Source organism: Anabas testudineus, chromosome 23, assembly GCF_900324465.2.
Source record: "Anabas testudineus chromosome 23, fAnaTes1.2, whole genome shotgun sequence".
Lineage (NCBI taxonomy): Eukaryota > Metazoa > Chordata > Actinopteri > Anabantiformes > Anabantidae > Anabas > Anabas testudineus.
In genome coordinates this window covers 12,541,254-12,555,127 of record NC_046631.1, presented here as the reverse complement: position 1 = coordinate 12,555,127, position 13,874 = coordinate 12,541,254, and the positions used below count along the sequence as shown (strand labels likewise).

Below are 13,874 nucleotides of genomic sequence, written 5' to 3'. Positions count from 1 at the left end.
TGAAATTTGATTGACTCTATGTCGAAAGGTTTTTTGATCTCAACTTAAAATAAGAAGATGATAACGTTTTGTTTACAAAGAGTACAGAGTGGATCCTACACCATTTTACTATTACACATTTCTGTTTTTATTAGAAAACATGATTAAAATACGTTTAAAGGACTTGTACAAAATCTATTACATGCTGTAACCACCGCTCTTTGAGGCATAGTAGTAGCAGCATTAAAAGCAAGATTAAAATGTTTTGGTTCTTTCTGAAGTTTTCATCTAGTGCCAACATCTAGTACTATTACTGTATTGATCGTTTTACACACATAGACCTGAAAAAATAGACTTGTAGTGTAAATATATGCTTCAGGTCATGTTTATATGTACATACACACATATACATACATGGAGAAGAAATTACAAGAGAAATGGACAAAAATTACAGGTTTCTTCTCCAGGATTAGTCTTAGTCCTAGAAGAATCTATGAGGATTTGTAAAATACCAATATTATCCGCAGAGCACGGCAGATGACACAAGTAAAACCTCTAAAATATGTTCTTTCTAGGGAGGTGGTGTTAAAATGTTAGCTCCCTTGTCCTTAAAGCTGTAACTCAAACTCAGATCTCATCACAAACATAAAAATTACATCAGCAGCAGTCAGATGAGCCTCAAATAATTAATTTAATCAGGATAGGTTAGGTTAGAATAAAAAAACAGACAAAAAGCTGCATGTTTAAACATTCAGTATTCTTTTTTATTTTTATTTTTTTACACCTTATTATTTGCAACACGGGTTTGTTTTGTCTGAATTTCTTGTCGTCTTATTGAACCAGTGGATGTGATTTTTTACTGAAATGACTCTACTGTTGAACCATTCTGGAGTTAAGGGTGCTGATTCTGCAGGATGCATCCCAGGCTGTACGTCTGAACGCCGCAGGACATGATTAAAGTGTCACGTAAGAATAGGACAAAGAGAATAACACCAGAAATCTGCCTCAGGACAAGTCAGCAGTTTGTTTGTGTGTATGTTAGAGCTGTGTGTGTGTGTGTGTGTGTGTGTGTGTGTGTGTGTGTGTGTGTGTGTGTGTGTGTGTGTGTGTGTGTGTGTGTGTGTGTGTGTGTGTGCGTGCGCGCGCTTTGCTGCCGTGGCAACTACAGTTACCACATACTAATATTTTAGGTTTGTCTTACATAATCGTCTGCTTTTGTCGATGCAGAGAGTGGATTTTCGTACAAAAGGAGCTTGGGGTTGTTTGTTTGGAGTCCTGAGCTCATCACTGCTCAACTAACTGACCACTGTGCAGTGTTGAGACAGATTTACTCTCATCAGCTGCCTTTTCTGCCCTCCTTCCCTCCAGTCTAAACACCAGAATCCTCTCAAGACTCAACGGCAAATACTCTTTTTGTATTGGAACTGAAGTTAAAAGAAGCGAAAAGAGACCACACTTGATATTTTCTATCAATGATTCAAGATCGTGCAGCAGGTGTTTCGCACAAAGTTTAATCTGAAAGCCTGAACAGGATGACGTCTGTGAAGTCTCTAAAAAATGTTCTTGAATGAGGCCTTTTACAATTTTACACCTCTCAAATACAACTCTCAGCACCAGTTTTAGGCAGCTAGTGGATGGCAGTGTCAGCCCACCACTTTTATTCCAGGCTGAAATTACTCAACAAGTGTTGGATGATTGCCATGAAATTTTGTACAAACCTGCACGGTGCCCAGAGGATGACGCCCACTGACGATATCTCTATAGTGACATCAGCAAATTGATTTTAACTACAATATCTGCATCTGCATCTATATGCAGTCTTTAAATAGATAGACGCATGTGCATCCCCACTGTGAATTCTTAGTGATCCATTAAGTTTTCATCTAGTGCCAACACCAGTACTATTACTGTTAATAGTTAGTTTACAGTATATAGAAGCACGTTCAGTGCTCAGAGTTATTCTGCCATAAACATGAACATGTTGCTAATGCTGAAATGGCAGCTAACTGGGTTGTGTAATCTTCCATCATTATCACACAGCTGTGTGAAGGGTTTTACTTTTTGCACCTATATGTTAAAATGACTTGAAGTGACTTTTTAACAGTGAATATTTTCCTAGTTTAGTTTCTTTAACTCTTGGTGAAGGTGAAAACAAGTTGTTGAAGGGGGCATGTACCTCTGTTGCAAATACTGCTTTCAGCAGCATCATATCTGTTTGTGAGAGTAATCTATCTCCAGGGCTAAAATAAAAAATGTTCCCAGGGCTTTGTGATATCAGCTCTCCTCGATAGGGTCCTGAATACTGATTATTTCTTTTTAAAATAACATAATTCATCTTTATTTCTGTGTTTGTGTGTCTGCAGGCAGAGCGCAGCTGCGATGTCCTTAGCATTCCGGTGCCCATGCGTCGCGGCGGCTCAGAGTCCAACCTGGATGTGGTGGACAGCGCCAGCAATGAAGGAGTGGGACTGGATTTCACCAAGGGAGCGCTGGGCATCGACAGCCTGCAGCAGAAGATCCTCAAGGTCAGAGGAAACATTACTTACCTGCTGCGTCGCCTGAGAGCAGCATGTATACATGTGATTCATAGACGTTCTGAACAAACACACTGGTTTGGTGGTAGTTTGCAGAGAGACTACAGCAACAATTCTTAATAGTTGTGATAACAAGAAATGCATTTCTACATATCTGCAACAAAGAAGTGATGGAAAAATTTATCAGAGGGGAATTACAGTCCAAATTAGTGCAATTTAGTTTAGTGCTTTGTCCTAATTTGTGAAGTGATTCGTGGACGTGATGGAAAAGTAATGATGATAAATTCCTGCTTGAAGTGAGTAATACATGCTATATTCAATTTTTGTTTATTTGCCACAGCACTGTTTTTTAATACACAAAAAACAATTAAAGCTGCTTTAATTAAGGTGAAGATGCATTAAAACATATTTAAATGGAAATTGATAAGAAAAGTACTAATATGTAGCGTCCGTTCTTTCTCCTTCTAGGTGACGGAGCAGATCAAGGTGGAGCAGACGGCTCGGGACCAGAATGTGGCTGAATACTTGAAGCTGGTGAACAACGCCGACAAGCAGCAGGTGTCGCGGATACGTCAGGTGTTTGAAAAGAAGAACCAGAAGTCAGCACAGAGCATCGCCCGGCTGCAGAGGAAGCTGGAGCAGTACCACCGCCGCATGAAGGACAGCGAGACCAACGGGAAGCACAGCCACAAGGATGGGAGCAGCAAGGAGTCGGGGACTCACAGCAAGGAAGGCAGCCTGCGGGACGTCAGCACCTCCGGGCGACACCCGGCGCTGGATAAAGTGAAGACGATCGGGCCCGGTGTGTCGCTCTCACCGCCGTTCTTCTTCAACAAGTCACGGGAGTTCGCCAACCTCATCAGAAACAAGTTTGGCAGCGCCGACAACATCGCCCACCTGAAAAGCTCCATGGAGACGGGCTCAGGGCTGCAGGTGGACGCCGGGGCAAGGGGCCTGAGCGGAAGTGCCACCACAGTAGCTAAAACAACAAAGTACCACAGCGACGATGAGTGCTCCACAGGGACGTCTGGATCTGCTGACTCAAACGGGAATCCAGCTGGGGGCTCGGGGTTGGACTCTGGGTGTCCGGGGAGGTTCGATTCCAGTGGGCGGCTGGGGGAGGTGCTGGACATGGTGCGGGAGATCAGGGAGGCTCAGACTCAGCTGGCTGACGACATGGAGACTATGAACACACAGTTCAAACGAGACTACAGCTACTTCACACAGGTGATTCAGGAGGAAAGATACAGGTGAGTAGAGCCTGATCCAGAACACAGGTGTTAAATATGGTTTATCCACATGGGAATCAAACCACTCAATTTGAACGGTGAAATCGTTATCTTTGTTTTTGTGGAGAGGAAACGGTCTTACACACAAACTCAGTTTGTCCAGAACTGGACCAGAACTAGAAGAGTGTGTGAAAAACCTGAATCAGGAACACTTACCATGCACTGAGGTTCAGGTTTATCTCTGCAGCTGCCTCTATGTCCTAAACTAATCCAGTAATCCTGCTCTAACTGGGCATGTTTTGTTAAAACATCAGCTGTTGAACTTAAGAGCTTTTGACAGTTTCATGGGCTCATTATTACGATCTCCTATAAACTAAAAATAGATATTAGCTTACACACAAACCTTCTGACTGTTGCTAAGTCAACCAAGGGCAAATGTTTTCAGCAGCAGTAGTAGTTAAACTGCTGTACTGTTGTTCGCCCACACATACTCTCACTGCTTTGTTTCTCACTGCCTCCACCTACTCGGAATGTTGGTGTGTGTGCTTCTGTCTGTCAGGTGTGAGCGGTTGGAGGACCAGTTAAATGACCTCACAGACCTCCACCAGCATGAGACCAGTAATCTGAAGCAGGAACTGGCCAGTATTGAGGAAAAGGTGGCTTACCAAGCCTACGAGCGGGCGAGGGATATACAGGTAATGTGTATATAAGAAAACAGAGACACCAGCATCTGTATTTATCAAACGTCTTATCAACAGTTTCTGTTTTAGTTGGTGCTAATCGTTGTTGTTGTCAAACGGCAGGAACGTTTATTCCATGTTGTGACTAGTAGCAGTAAAAACGAGTAAAATTCCAAATTACCCTGATCTTACAGTTGCAAAGTTTTTGTTTTAAAATAATCACGTTCCCCTGGAGACACAGCTCTGTTAATGTGGGAAACTGATGAAGATAATTTTAAAGCAACAAAGAAACCTGGTTACTGGAAATCCGAGTATACATGCAGCAAAAGAGTAATCTGATGTGTGTTGGTTTCAGTTTTAGTCTGATTTTTGGCAAACTTGATTTAAAAATGTGTGTGTGTGCGCGTGTGTGTGTGCAGGAGGCCCTTGAATCGTGTCAGACTCGAGTGTCGAAGCTCGAGCTCCAGCAGCAGCAGCAGCAGACGGTTCAGCTGGAGAACACCGACGCCAAAGTGCTGCTGGGGAAGTGCATCAACATCATGCTGGCCATCGTCACCGTGATCCTGGTGTGTGTTTCCACGGCGGCCAAGTTCACCGCCCCGCTGCTGCGTAGCCGGCTCCACCTGGCGCTCACCTGCGTGGGCGTGTCCGTGTTAGCGCTGCTGTGGAAGAACTGGGAACATTTGCAGTGCGCTTTGGAACGATTGCTCCTCCCGCATTGAGACGACAAGTAGACAAACCAGATCCAAAAACATCCAAAGCCTGGGTCCAGTTCTCCCGGAGGTGTGTTGTCATGGCAACACAAAGACAGGTTTACATGTAGCCTTACACCAGCCCTGGCTTCCCGGTGGTTTTTGGCTCCGCAGTGACTCGACTTAGGGCTCTGTGCTTTGCATGTCTAAACGGAGTCCTCACAAATCCTCAAAGGGTCCGGGAGCCTTACCCATAATGCACCTCCACAGTAACAACACACAGATGTAAGCTGATACGACTACTGAACAGAAATGTGACAAAGGTCTGCAACAGATGCAGAAGGTGCAATGATAACAGTGAGTCACTGCAGTCCGAACTATGGGAACTGATCAGATTCTGGTCGTGCGATTGGCTCGTCCAGTCATCAACAACAGACACTACAGTCTAAATACAGCGAACATTTCCTGTCAACCTCACACTTCTAGAGACACTGGCACTTGTGTGTGTGCCTCCTCGTACACCAGCCTGCTGTGACGAAAACACAAAGCTCGATTTGTTCTGTGCGTCTGTAATTCACTGTTCTGTATTTATAAGATGTTTATCTCGTCTCATTCAAGAAGATGTTGTTTAATCTGTAGATGTGTTTGTGTCATGTTCCGAACTCCTGCCTGTGTGTGTGTGTGTGTGTGTGTGTGTGTGTGTGTGTGTGTGTGTGTGTGTGTGTGTGTGTGTGTGTGTGTGTGTGTGTGTCTGCACTGAAAAGGAATAGTTCGTCATTTTGGGATAGGAAGCTTCAGACAGTTTAATGAGTCCAACATAAGGACTGTAGTGAAAAGCTCTAGTCTGGTTCTATCTGAAACTTACTCATTAATCAGATAACTTTCGTCTTCTCCACCAGCGTCTTCAGCTCAGTGCAGCCTCTCTTTCATCGATCATTGTGACAAAGTAAAGGTTTACTTTCTAAAGACAAATCGACTCCACTGCAGCTCCCAGCAGCTTGGAGGCTTCTATCTTCATAAATTGGTTTTGTCCAAATCCATTAAACATTATTTTGTAGTGAATTTACTACTTTTTATTCAAACTCTCTGATGTCTAAAGCTTCTCCAGTGTACTACAGTCCTCTCTGTCGAACATCTTGACCTCTGATGGACTCCCTCAAGCCGTCACGCCTCATTAAAGGTCACTAAAACTATAAAGATGAGATGTTTTTTTGAAAAAAATACACTGTTTAAGCTGCTGTTGTATTTTTGGTTATTGGTTTCAGAATCTGGAAGTTGTGCTTTCTCTGGGCTAGCTGTTTCCCCCTGTCTCCAGTCTTTATGCTAAGCTAAGCTAATTGGCTTCCTAATATTTCCCAAAATGTGAAACTATTTCTTTAAAGAGAAGCATGTGCACTGCCTGTGGTCATGTTAATATCACTCTTTTTGTGAAATCAGTTTCATGTTTGTTGCTTCTCAAAGCTACTTGAGGATAGAACATGCTTTTAGCAGCATCGACCAGCCAGTGTGTAAACCCTGAGAAGCAGAAGCAGAGCGAGGAGTGATTCCTCCTCGATGATTAGAGACGCACGTTTGACCTAAAGATCCTGATTTTATTGAACTGCCTTTTTATAAGGTGAACAGAACAAACGAGTCTGTCTGTGTGAAGCCTTTGAAGCTGTGCTGTGTTCGTGTCCAGTGGGACAAACAGTAGCAATGTTCTTCAAAGCCCCGACTTTAAAGCATTCCCACCTGCTGAGGCTTGTTTTGCACCATGAGCGATGACTGCTGTACGTTTTAATAGCTCAGAAAACGACTCCTCTGAGCCTTTTAACACTGAACTCCTGCAGCTAGAAGGTGATTTAGTTGAAATTAGCAGAAAACATATGAATTATAACGACCTGGAGGATAGTGTTGTTCACTTTAGGTTGTTTTATTTGAAATAAATAAGTTTGTTCTTGTCCTAAAGTACTGAAATGTGAGTAACCAAGAAAAATCAGTTCTGTTGCCCTGTTCCTAAGCAGCATTTACCTCTTAAAACTGTTGTAATATTAATAACACAGTGACCGTTTTTCCCACGTGACTTGAACACAGCGTCACAGATTGGACAGAGAGAACTGAACAATGTAGCTCCCTAACTGTGTATCACTGTGATGACGATGGAAGAGGGGGTGAAATGGGCTGATGCCTTTTCAATGCAGCTTATTTCTTCTTCTGTGTTACTGTGTTCTGTTTGTGTCCCTTCGAAAGCCAAAAAAGGAGATTTTGAAGGCACCTCGGCCTTTTTCAGTAACACTGAAGTTACTGTTTTCTCTGTATGTTTGTCCAAATTAGCTCAAACACTATCTGTGTCTGCTCTTCAGGAGAGGAGACACCTGCACCCTCTCTCCAAAGCTGTATTTGTACATCCACAATGTGTATTTTCCAAATCTGTCTCTTCTATGTGCTTTAGTTTCCAGTTATGGGTTTTCCATAATGTTATTTTTTTGAAATGAGAAAATAAATCTTTGTTTTTGTAAGACTGCTGTTGATTTTCTGCTTGTTAGTGGCGTCACCATCTCATCCATTATGCATCAGACAGACAGAGAGATTTAAAGACGGAGCAGATCTCTCTGTGAAGATCAAACAACTCTGCAAACATCATATGGAATTCTTATGAAAAATGGGTTTAAATGACTTTAACAAACACCAGCTGTGCAGTAATGAAGGAAGTGCATGTTTTGTGTTCTTTTACCTAATTAAAAGCAACAATATCATGATTTAAAAATATTTATTTGATAAAAGTCTTAAAGTGTGACAAGAAAACGCACTTTGTTTAGTCAGTAGTGGTTGATTTTAGAGTGGAGAAAGATCCTAAAGATCACACTAATTGACTTTTGTTTATTCTAACGTGAACATAATGATCTCATGTAAAACCCACGAGAGTTAGTAGAACATTGCAGCTTTTTCTAATGTTTCGCTGTATTTAGGACTCATTTAACTCATAAATTTGTCTCAAATCCAAAGTAGAATCCCTTTGTAGGACTTAGTTTGAGTTATGTTGCTTTGTTTTAAATTTATACAATGCAAAATAACCCAAACAATGTGCTACAAAGGGCATTTTACCTGTGCTTGTATTTGTTGGATGACTCATAAATACTGTAGTAAGCTGCTGTAGGCTACTGAAATGTCTTTTTTCAAGCATTGTTTGTTTATACTGTAGGTCCTTAAAGAAATAGTTTGCCAAGTGGGATGGAGCTTAGTGGAGAACAAGATAAATACAAATCCACCGAATATAAGCTTTAATATCAGTGCAAATATTAATAATCTTACTACAAAGTGTTGTCTAACATTACAACATTTCATCCAAATTATGAGAAATATAGTATCAATGATTCACTGGCTAATTCGTATGTGTCATAACTGAATCCTGAATTCTAGCCAGTATTTATTTAAATTTGAAAGAATTAAATATGCTGAAAATGCTAATACAAGCTTATGTTGGCTGTGCACGATTAGATGTACTGACAACTTCTACTGAATTAATTTAATACTGCATAAAAATTAAAAACGCCATAATTCTCAGTTCAATTCTGCAGCATCTTATGTTTATGGCTGTTTATCTGAGACAATGATACAAGTCAAACTGAATTTAAATAAATGTGCATCACTAGGAGAATAACTTCAGGTTAACCACATGCACATGTCTCTTTCACCTATTTAAAACCTCAGTAATACAGTAATATATATATATATTACAAATAAGATGCGCTAATGTTAGCTCAGTAAACAGTGTAGGTGTAATTCAATGTTTTTTATATAAGTCATTAAAACAATATTAACAAAGGCTGTATAAAAAACAGCAATAAGGTTTAAATAGTAAAGACGAATTGTTAGATCACAGAGGATCACCAGCCCTCCTCTTTAAAACTACTCATTTTAATGTTTTTGGCACAAACACAGTAAGTGAAGTGAAGATTTCCAGGCACATGTAACAGGGGACGCTGTCAATGATACTAAGCTCGTCCCTCCCACATTTTATTCCACAGTTATAGCACAAGGTGAGTTGTGGCAGATCACAAATCCAAGTATTCTATACACTGATGGACTTTGGAGAAGTTCACGGTCCAGCTTGTTTTGTGGGTCATGAATCTTTTACCCACTTTCTCTGATTTATTATTCACATGGTGTTTTGCTGCTTTGCCCTGCACACTGCTCTATTTCTGCCCGAGTTCATTCCCCTCACAAAGACATGAGTCACCCCGACACAGCCAGGTGAGGTTCAAACATCTGCTCTAAAGGTAACACACTGTGAGAAGGAAGCATGAATAAAACAAGGCAGAGAGGAGGCTGACATCTAGCTGCTACATGTAAACAGTACATCCAAAACAATCAGAGAGCTACAGTACATCTCAGAGTTTCAAATTATGATTTATTTAAAGTATAATTCATATTTACATATACATATGTGGAGTTTGTGCACAAGTTATCAGACAGACACTAATAATAATAATAATAATAATAATAATAATAATAATAATAATAATAATAATAATAATGAGAAGACGTTTAACCATCCACAGCACTGGGGGCGCTAGTGAGCGTCAGTGACGTTTTGGCGCAAACCGGAAGTCGTCATAACTGCCCGGGTGAAAAAAAAAGTTTAATGTTGCTGCGGAGAGCTGCTGCTGGCGTCCAAAAACACCGACAATCTGTTGTTTTAGATTTATTAAAATACCTAACAGGTTGTACGATATCATCATCTTAACGAATTACAACTGTGCGTAGCAGCTTAAAAGTAGATACGCGTTAAAAAGTCTCACAGGAATGTTTGCTATACTGTTAGCTGATGTTAGCATCTGTAGCTACCAGAAGCTCAAGCGTTAGATAAAAACGGTGTTTGCGAGTCTTGGATTAAATAAATTCACGTTCCGATCTTTATGAAATTGCTGATTACCTTCTTGATTAACTTTCACCCTAAATGGATGAGCACAAGGAGAACATCCATGCCAAAGACGTCAATCTGAAGATGTCTAATGCAAGAGAAGATGAGAAGGTTGGTGTTGACGTTCAGCTGAAGCTAGTTTGATGTTTTGGTTTTTAAAGTCATGTCTATGGACTGAGGATTTTTCTAATACACACTCAGATTTATAAGTGTAAGTGTCTCATGTGTCAATATCTCTACAACTAGCCGTAAAAATACTTTTAGTAGAATGGAATAGACTTCATTGTCATTGCTCATGACATCAGGGAAGAAAAAGTCCACTGATTAATAACCTGCTCATTCAGTATATTCAGGTCGTCAGCTGACCTCATTCTTTGAACACAAAACGTTGCTGAACCTAAATGTGACCAACTGCAGCAGCCCCAGATCATAGCACTGCCCCCACAGACTTGTACCGTAGACACTAGACATGATGGGTGCATCACTTCACCTCCTCTCTTCTTACCCTGATGCTCCCATCACTCTGGAACAGAGTAAATCTGGACTCATCAGATCACACGACCTTCTTCCATCAAACAGTTCCTAACCCAGTTTTAGTAGTGAAACAGATAAACATCTTTTCCACGACCACAGGATGTGTCTTCAGACTGGTTGTTTAAGAAATAAGAAGCTACTCACTGCATCAGTTAGTGTTAAATAGCTTGTTATCAACCTGAAATATCATCATACATGCAGTAATTATTAAGTGGGAGGCTCTTACCTATCTGCTTGTTATTGGTTGATTGGACATTAAGTTATTTCAAAATGTTTTAACGCATGCTCAACTGTCCACGCTTGATTTTCTAAATAAAATAGATAGTTGCAAAGCCTTCGAGTTTAACACTGATTAAGAGGGAAATTGTATTTTTGTAAAAGGCATTCTTTGACATTTTGAATATTTTTAATTATTGATTTGTTACAGATCAATAAGGCACATGTTTGCTGTGCTTTAACATACATTTTTTATATTTCCATTTAAACATACAATAATATCTTCTTCAGGCAAAGTCTTGCAGCACGATTTGCCCTTCTGGAGAAGACGCTCCCCAGGTGTCCCCATCTCAGTCAAACAGTGACTTTAGTCATCCTGTGTACAAAGAGATAGCTCTGGCTAATGGACACATCAACCGCATGTCGAAGGAGGAGCTTCGGATCAAGTTAGCAGAGCTGAAGCTTGACACAAGGTAACTCAGGGTGTTGTGCAGTATAACCAAAATGCTAAATCATCCTAAACTCGACTAGGAATTGATTTAAGGTGGATTAAATTTACTAAACACCTCTATGTTCATGTGAAGGGGTGTGAAGGATGTGATGAAGAAGAGGTTGAAGAGCCACTACAAGAAGCAGAAGCTGATGCAGTCTGCAGCAGAGGGGGGGCCCACTGACACCTACTACGACTACATCTGTGTGGTGGACTTTGAAGCAACGTGTGAAGAGGATAACCCTTCAGACTATCTGCATGAAATCATAGAGTTCCCAATGGTTCTCATTAACACGCACACCTTAGAAATTGTAAGATGAATCTGTAATGAAGGCAGAATTGTTCTCTTATTGATCTTTGGAACATTTTCTAATTCATGATCATGTGATTTGTATTTATTGCTCAGGTGGACACTTTCCAGGAATATGTAAAACCAGAGTTGAACCCAAAGCTTTCAGACTTCTGTGTGAAGTTAACAGGAATAACACAGGTTAGTGGGATCAGTTTTTGATGTCACACTGATTTGATAAGAGGTTCTTATCTAAATAATGTATTTATTGTTTTGTTGAGCAGAAAATGGTTGATGAAGCAGATCCGTTCCCAGAGGTCCTTCAGAGAGTCGTAGCTTGGCTTCAGGAGAGGGAGCTCGGAACGAAATACAAATACGCCATTCTGACTGATGGGTATGATGTTTCACTGCAACACTGTTTTTGAATTTCATCATTGAACTTTCAAATGACGCTAAATTGTGTTTTACATCTTCTGTAAGGGCCTGGGATATGAGCAAGTTCCTTAACATCCAGTGTCGTACAAGCCGGATCAGATATCCTCAGTTTGCAAAGAAGTGGATAAACATACGGAAATCATACGGGAACTTCTACAAGGTTTGACCTTTAAATTGTGTGTATTTAATAAAATTACAATTGACATAGTTTTACTGATATTTGGAGTCTGTAACTTGTCACTTTACAGCTGAAGTGGCCTGAATTTGACCTTTTTGGCCCCAAGTTTACATGTTAAATTACGTAGAGAGCGGCCTTCTTATGTAAGGCAAAGCAAAAAAAATATAAAGATAAAATATATAAACCTACAATATGCAAAATAATCTACTAATAGTTGATTAGGAAAACTAGCAGATACTAAACATCAGGCGTCCTTTCTGTTTCTATTCCTTCCTCCAGGTCCCTCGCACACAGACGAAGCTGAGCACCATGCTGGAGAAGCTCGGTCTGAAGTACGAAGGTCGTCCTCACTCTGGGCTGGATGATTCACGCAACATTGCCAAAATAGCCCTTCGCATGCTGCAGGACGGGTGCCAGCTGCGGGTCAATGAACGCATGCACGCCGGCCAGCTGCTCTCAGTTCCCAGCTCGGCTCCTGTGGAAGGAGCTCCACCACCACATAACCCCCGCAGCAGAGACTAGACGCCGACGGAGGACGCTCGTCTAGACTCTTTACCCTCACGAGTAACGGAACATAAAACGGCACTTTACAGTCTTAATGTAAAGTGCACACCTGTGTTGGCAAAGGGTATAGAAGTTATACCAATAAAAGGCGGTTATATTTTGATGTGTGTGCAGGTCTGTGAATTCATCCTCACAGGTTTATCTCCGACGACCCCGTGTATTTTTACACCACATATGTAAAAACAGATGATTCTACTGTTTTAGGATGAATTTCCTCAGCAGCTTAAGTGTTTTCAGCGTTAAACCTGCCTCATTGAGTTTTATCAAACTGCTAACTGATGAAACCAATTAATTAAAATGTCTTTTAATTCTTCCTCAATGGTTTGACTTTTCTTTCAGGGTTTGCTCCCCATGAATACAATAAATGTAAAGGTATTAAAATGATCATGATCATCAATGTTTTTAAAACAACGTATTTGTTTAATATCCAGATATCTGTGCTTCTATTATCACGTAAAATATTGCTGCTGCTGCTGCTGTGTTGTCTGTCGACACCTTAACATCACAGTGTTTTTGGTTGGAAACTGTTCTGTTGCCTGTTTGTAAATCACCATACGAGTTAGTGTTGATCTGACAAACGTGTTGAACAGTTAAATCAATTTGTCTCCAGTGGATTTTTATATCACAGAGCTTGTTTTGTTTAATGGGAATAAATATTTGTCTGATTAACAATGCAAAGCATTTACTGTAAAGACCTTATTTAAATCAGTTTAGTTTATTTACTCTAAACAGAGAATATTTAAATAGATTAATGGGTAAATGTTGATGTTATAATCTGTCAGTATTAAATCTGCTGCACACTCTTATTATGAATAGGAAATAATAAAGTACTGTTTTTTATTTGTTAGTCATGAGGTTTAACCTGCTAAATAATGGAAATGATTTATTGAATAATCTAAAACTGAGTTAAGACTAATTATTATTCATAAATATGCATTAGCTGATGAGATAGCATTAGCTAGTTCAAGCTAACTTATCCAGTTTTCCCATCAGTAATGTTTAAAAGTCAAATTTTGTTGTATCCAGAATTTTAGTCTTTTAGTATTTTATTATGAAAAAGCAGCTAGTTAGCTAACTAACCCCTTAGCAAACTAGCCTTAGCCGTTTCTTTAAATTATTAAAAGTGAGTTAACGTTAGCTAAGAACATCTG

At 40.2% G+C, this 13,874-nt stretch overlaps 2 protein-coding genes across 3 annotated transcripts in view; both read left to right on the top strand.

Annotated features, from left to right (window-relative positions):
• The window catches only part of tmcc3 (transmembrane and coiled-coil domain family 3), a 30,359-nt gene extending 24,041 nt beyond the window's left edge, over positions 1-6,318 (top strand). For both annotated transcript variants that reach the window (XM_026362501.1, XM_026362502.1), the window contains exons 2-5: positions 2,343-2,504; positions 2,982-3,763; positions 4,302-4,437; positions 4,842-6,318. In XM_026362501.1, the coding sequence (XP_026218286.1) occupies positions 2,343-2,504; positions 2,982-3,763; positions 4,302-4,437; positions 4,842-5,144 (1,383 nt within the window). In that variant the 3' untranslated portion in view covers positions 5,145-6,318. The remainder of the gene's footprint in view (positions 1-2,342; positions 2,505-2,981; positions 3,764-4,301; positions 4,438-4,841) is intronic.
• A 3,394-nt stretch (positions 6,319-9,712) lies between these two features.
• Positions 9,713-13,570, top strand: eri1 (exoribonuclease 1). The gene is made up of 7 exons (XM_026364424.1): positions 9,713-10,128; positions 11,059-11,240; positions 11,352-11,568; positions 11,664-11,747; positions 11,831-11,940; positions 12,027-12,141; positions 12,439-13,570. Exons 1-7 carry the CDS (start codon positions 10,054-10,056, stop codon positions 12,679-12,681), a joined length of 1,026 nt encoding a protein of 341 aa, XP_026220209.1. The 5' UTR covers positions 9,713-10,053; the 3' UTR covers positions 12,682-13,570.
• The last annotated feature ends 304 nt before the right edge of the window (positions 13,571-13,874 follow it).

Coding starts and splice junctions, on each gene's coding strand:
- eri1 (XM_026364424.1), top strand. CDS start 10,054: ATGGATGAGCACAAGGAGAACATCCATGCCAAAGACGTCAATCTGAAG. Junction 11,241..11,351: donor GAGCTGAAGCTTGACACAAG/GTAACTCAGGGT, acceptor GTTCATGTGAAG/GGGTGTGAAGGATGTGATGA. Junction 11,941..12,026: donor TACGCCATTCTGACTGATGG/GTATGATGTTTC, acceptor ATCTTCTGTAAG/GGCCTGGGATATGAGCAAGT.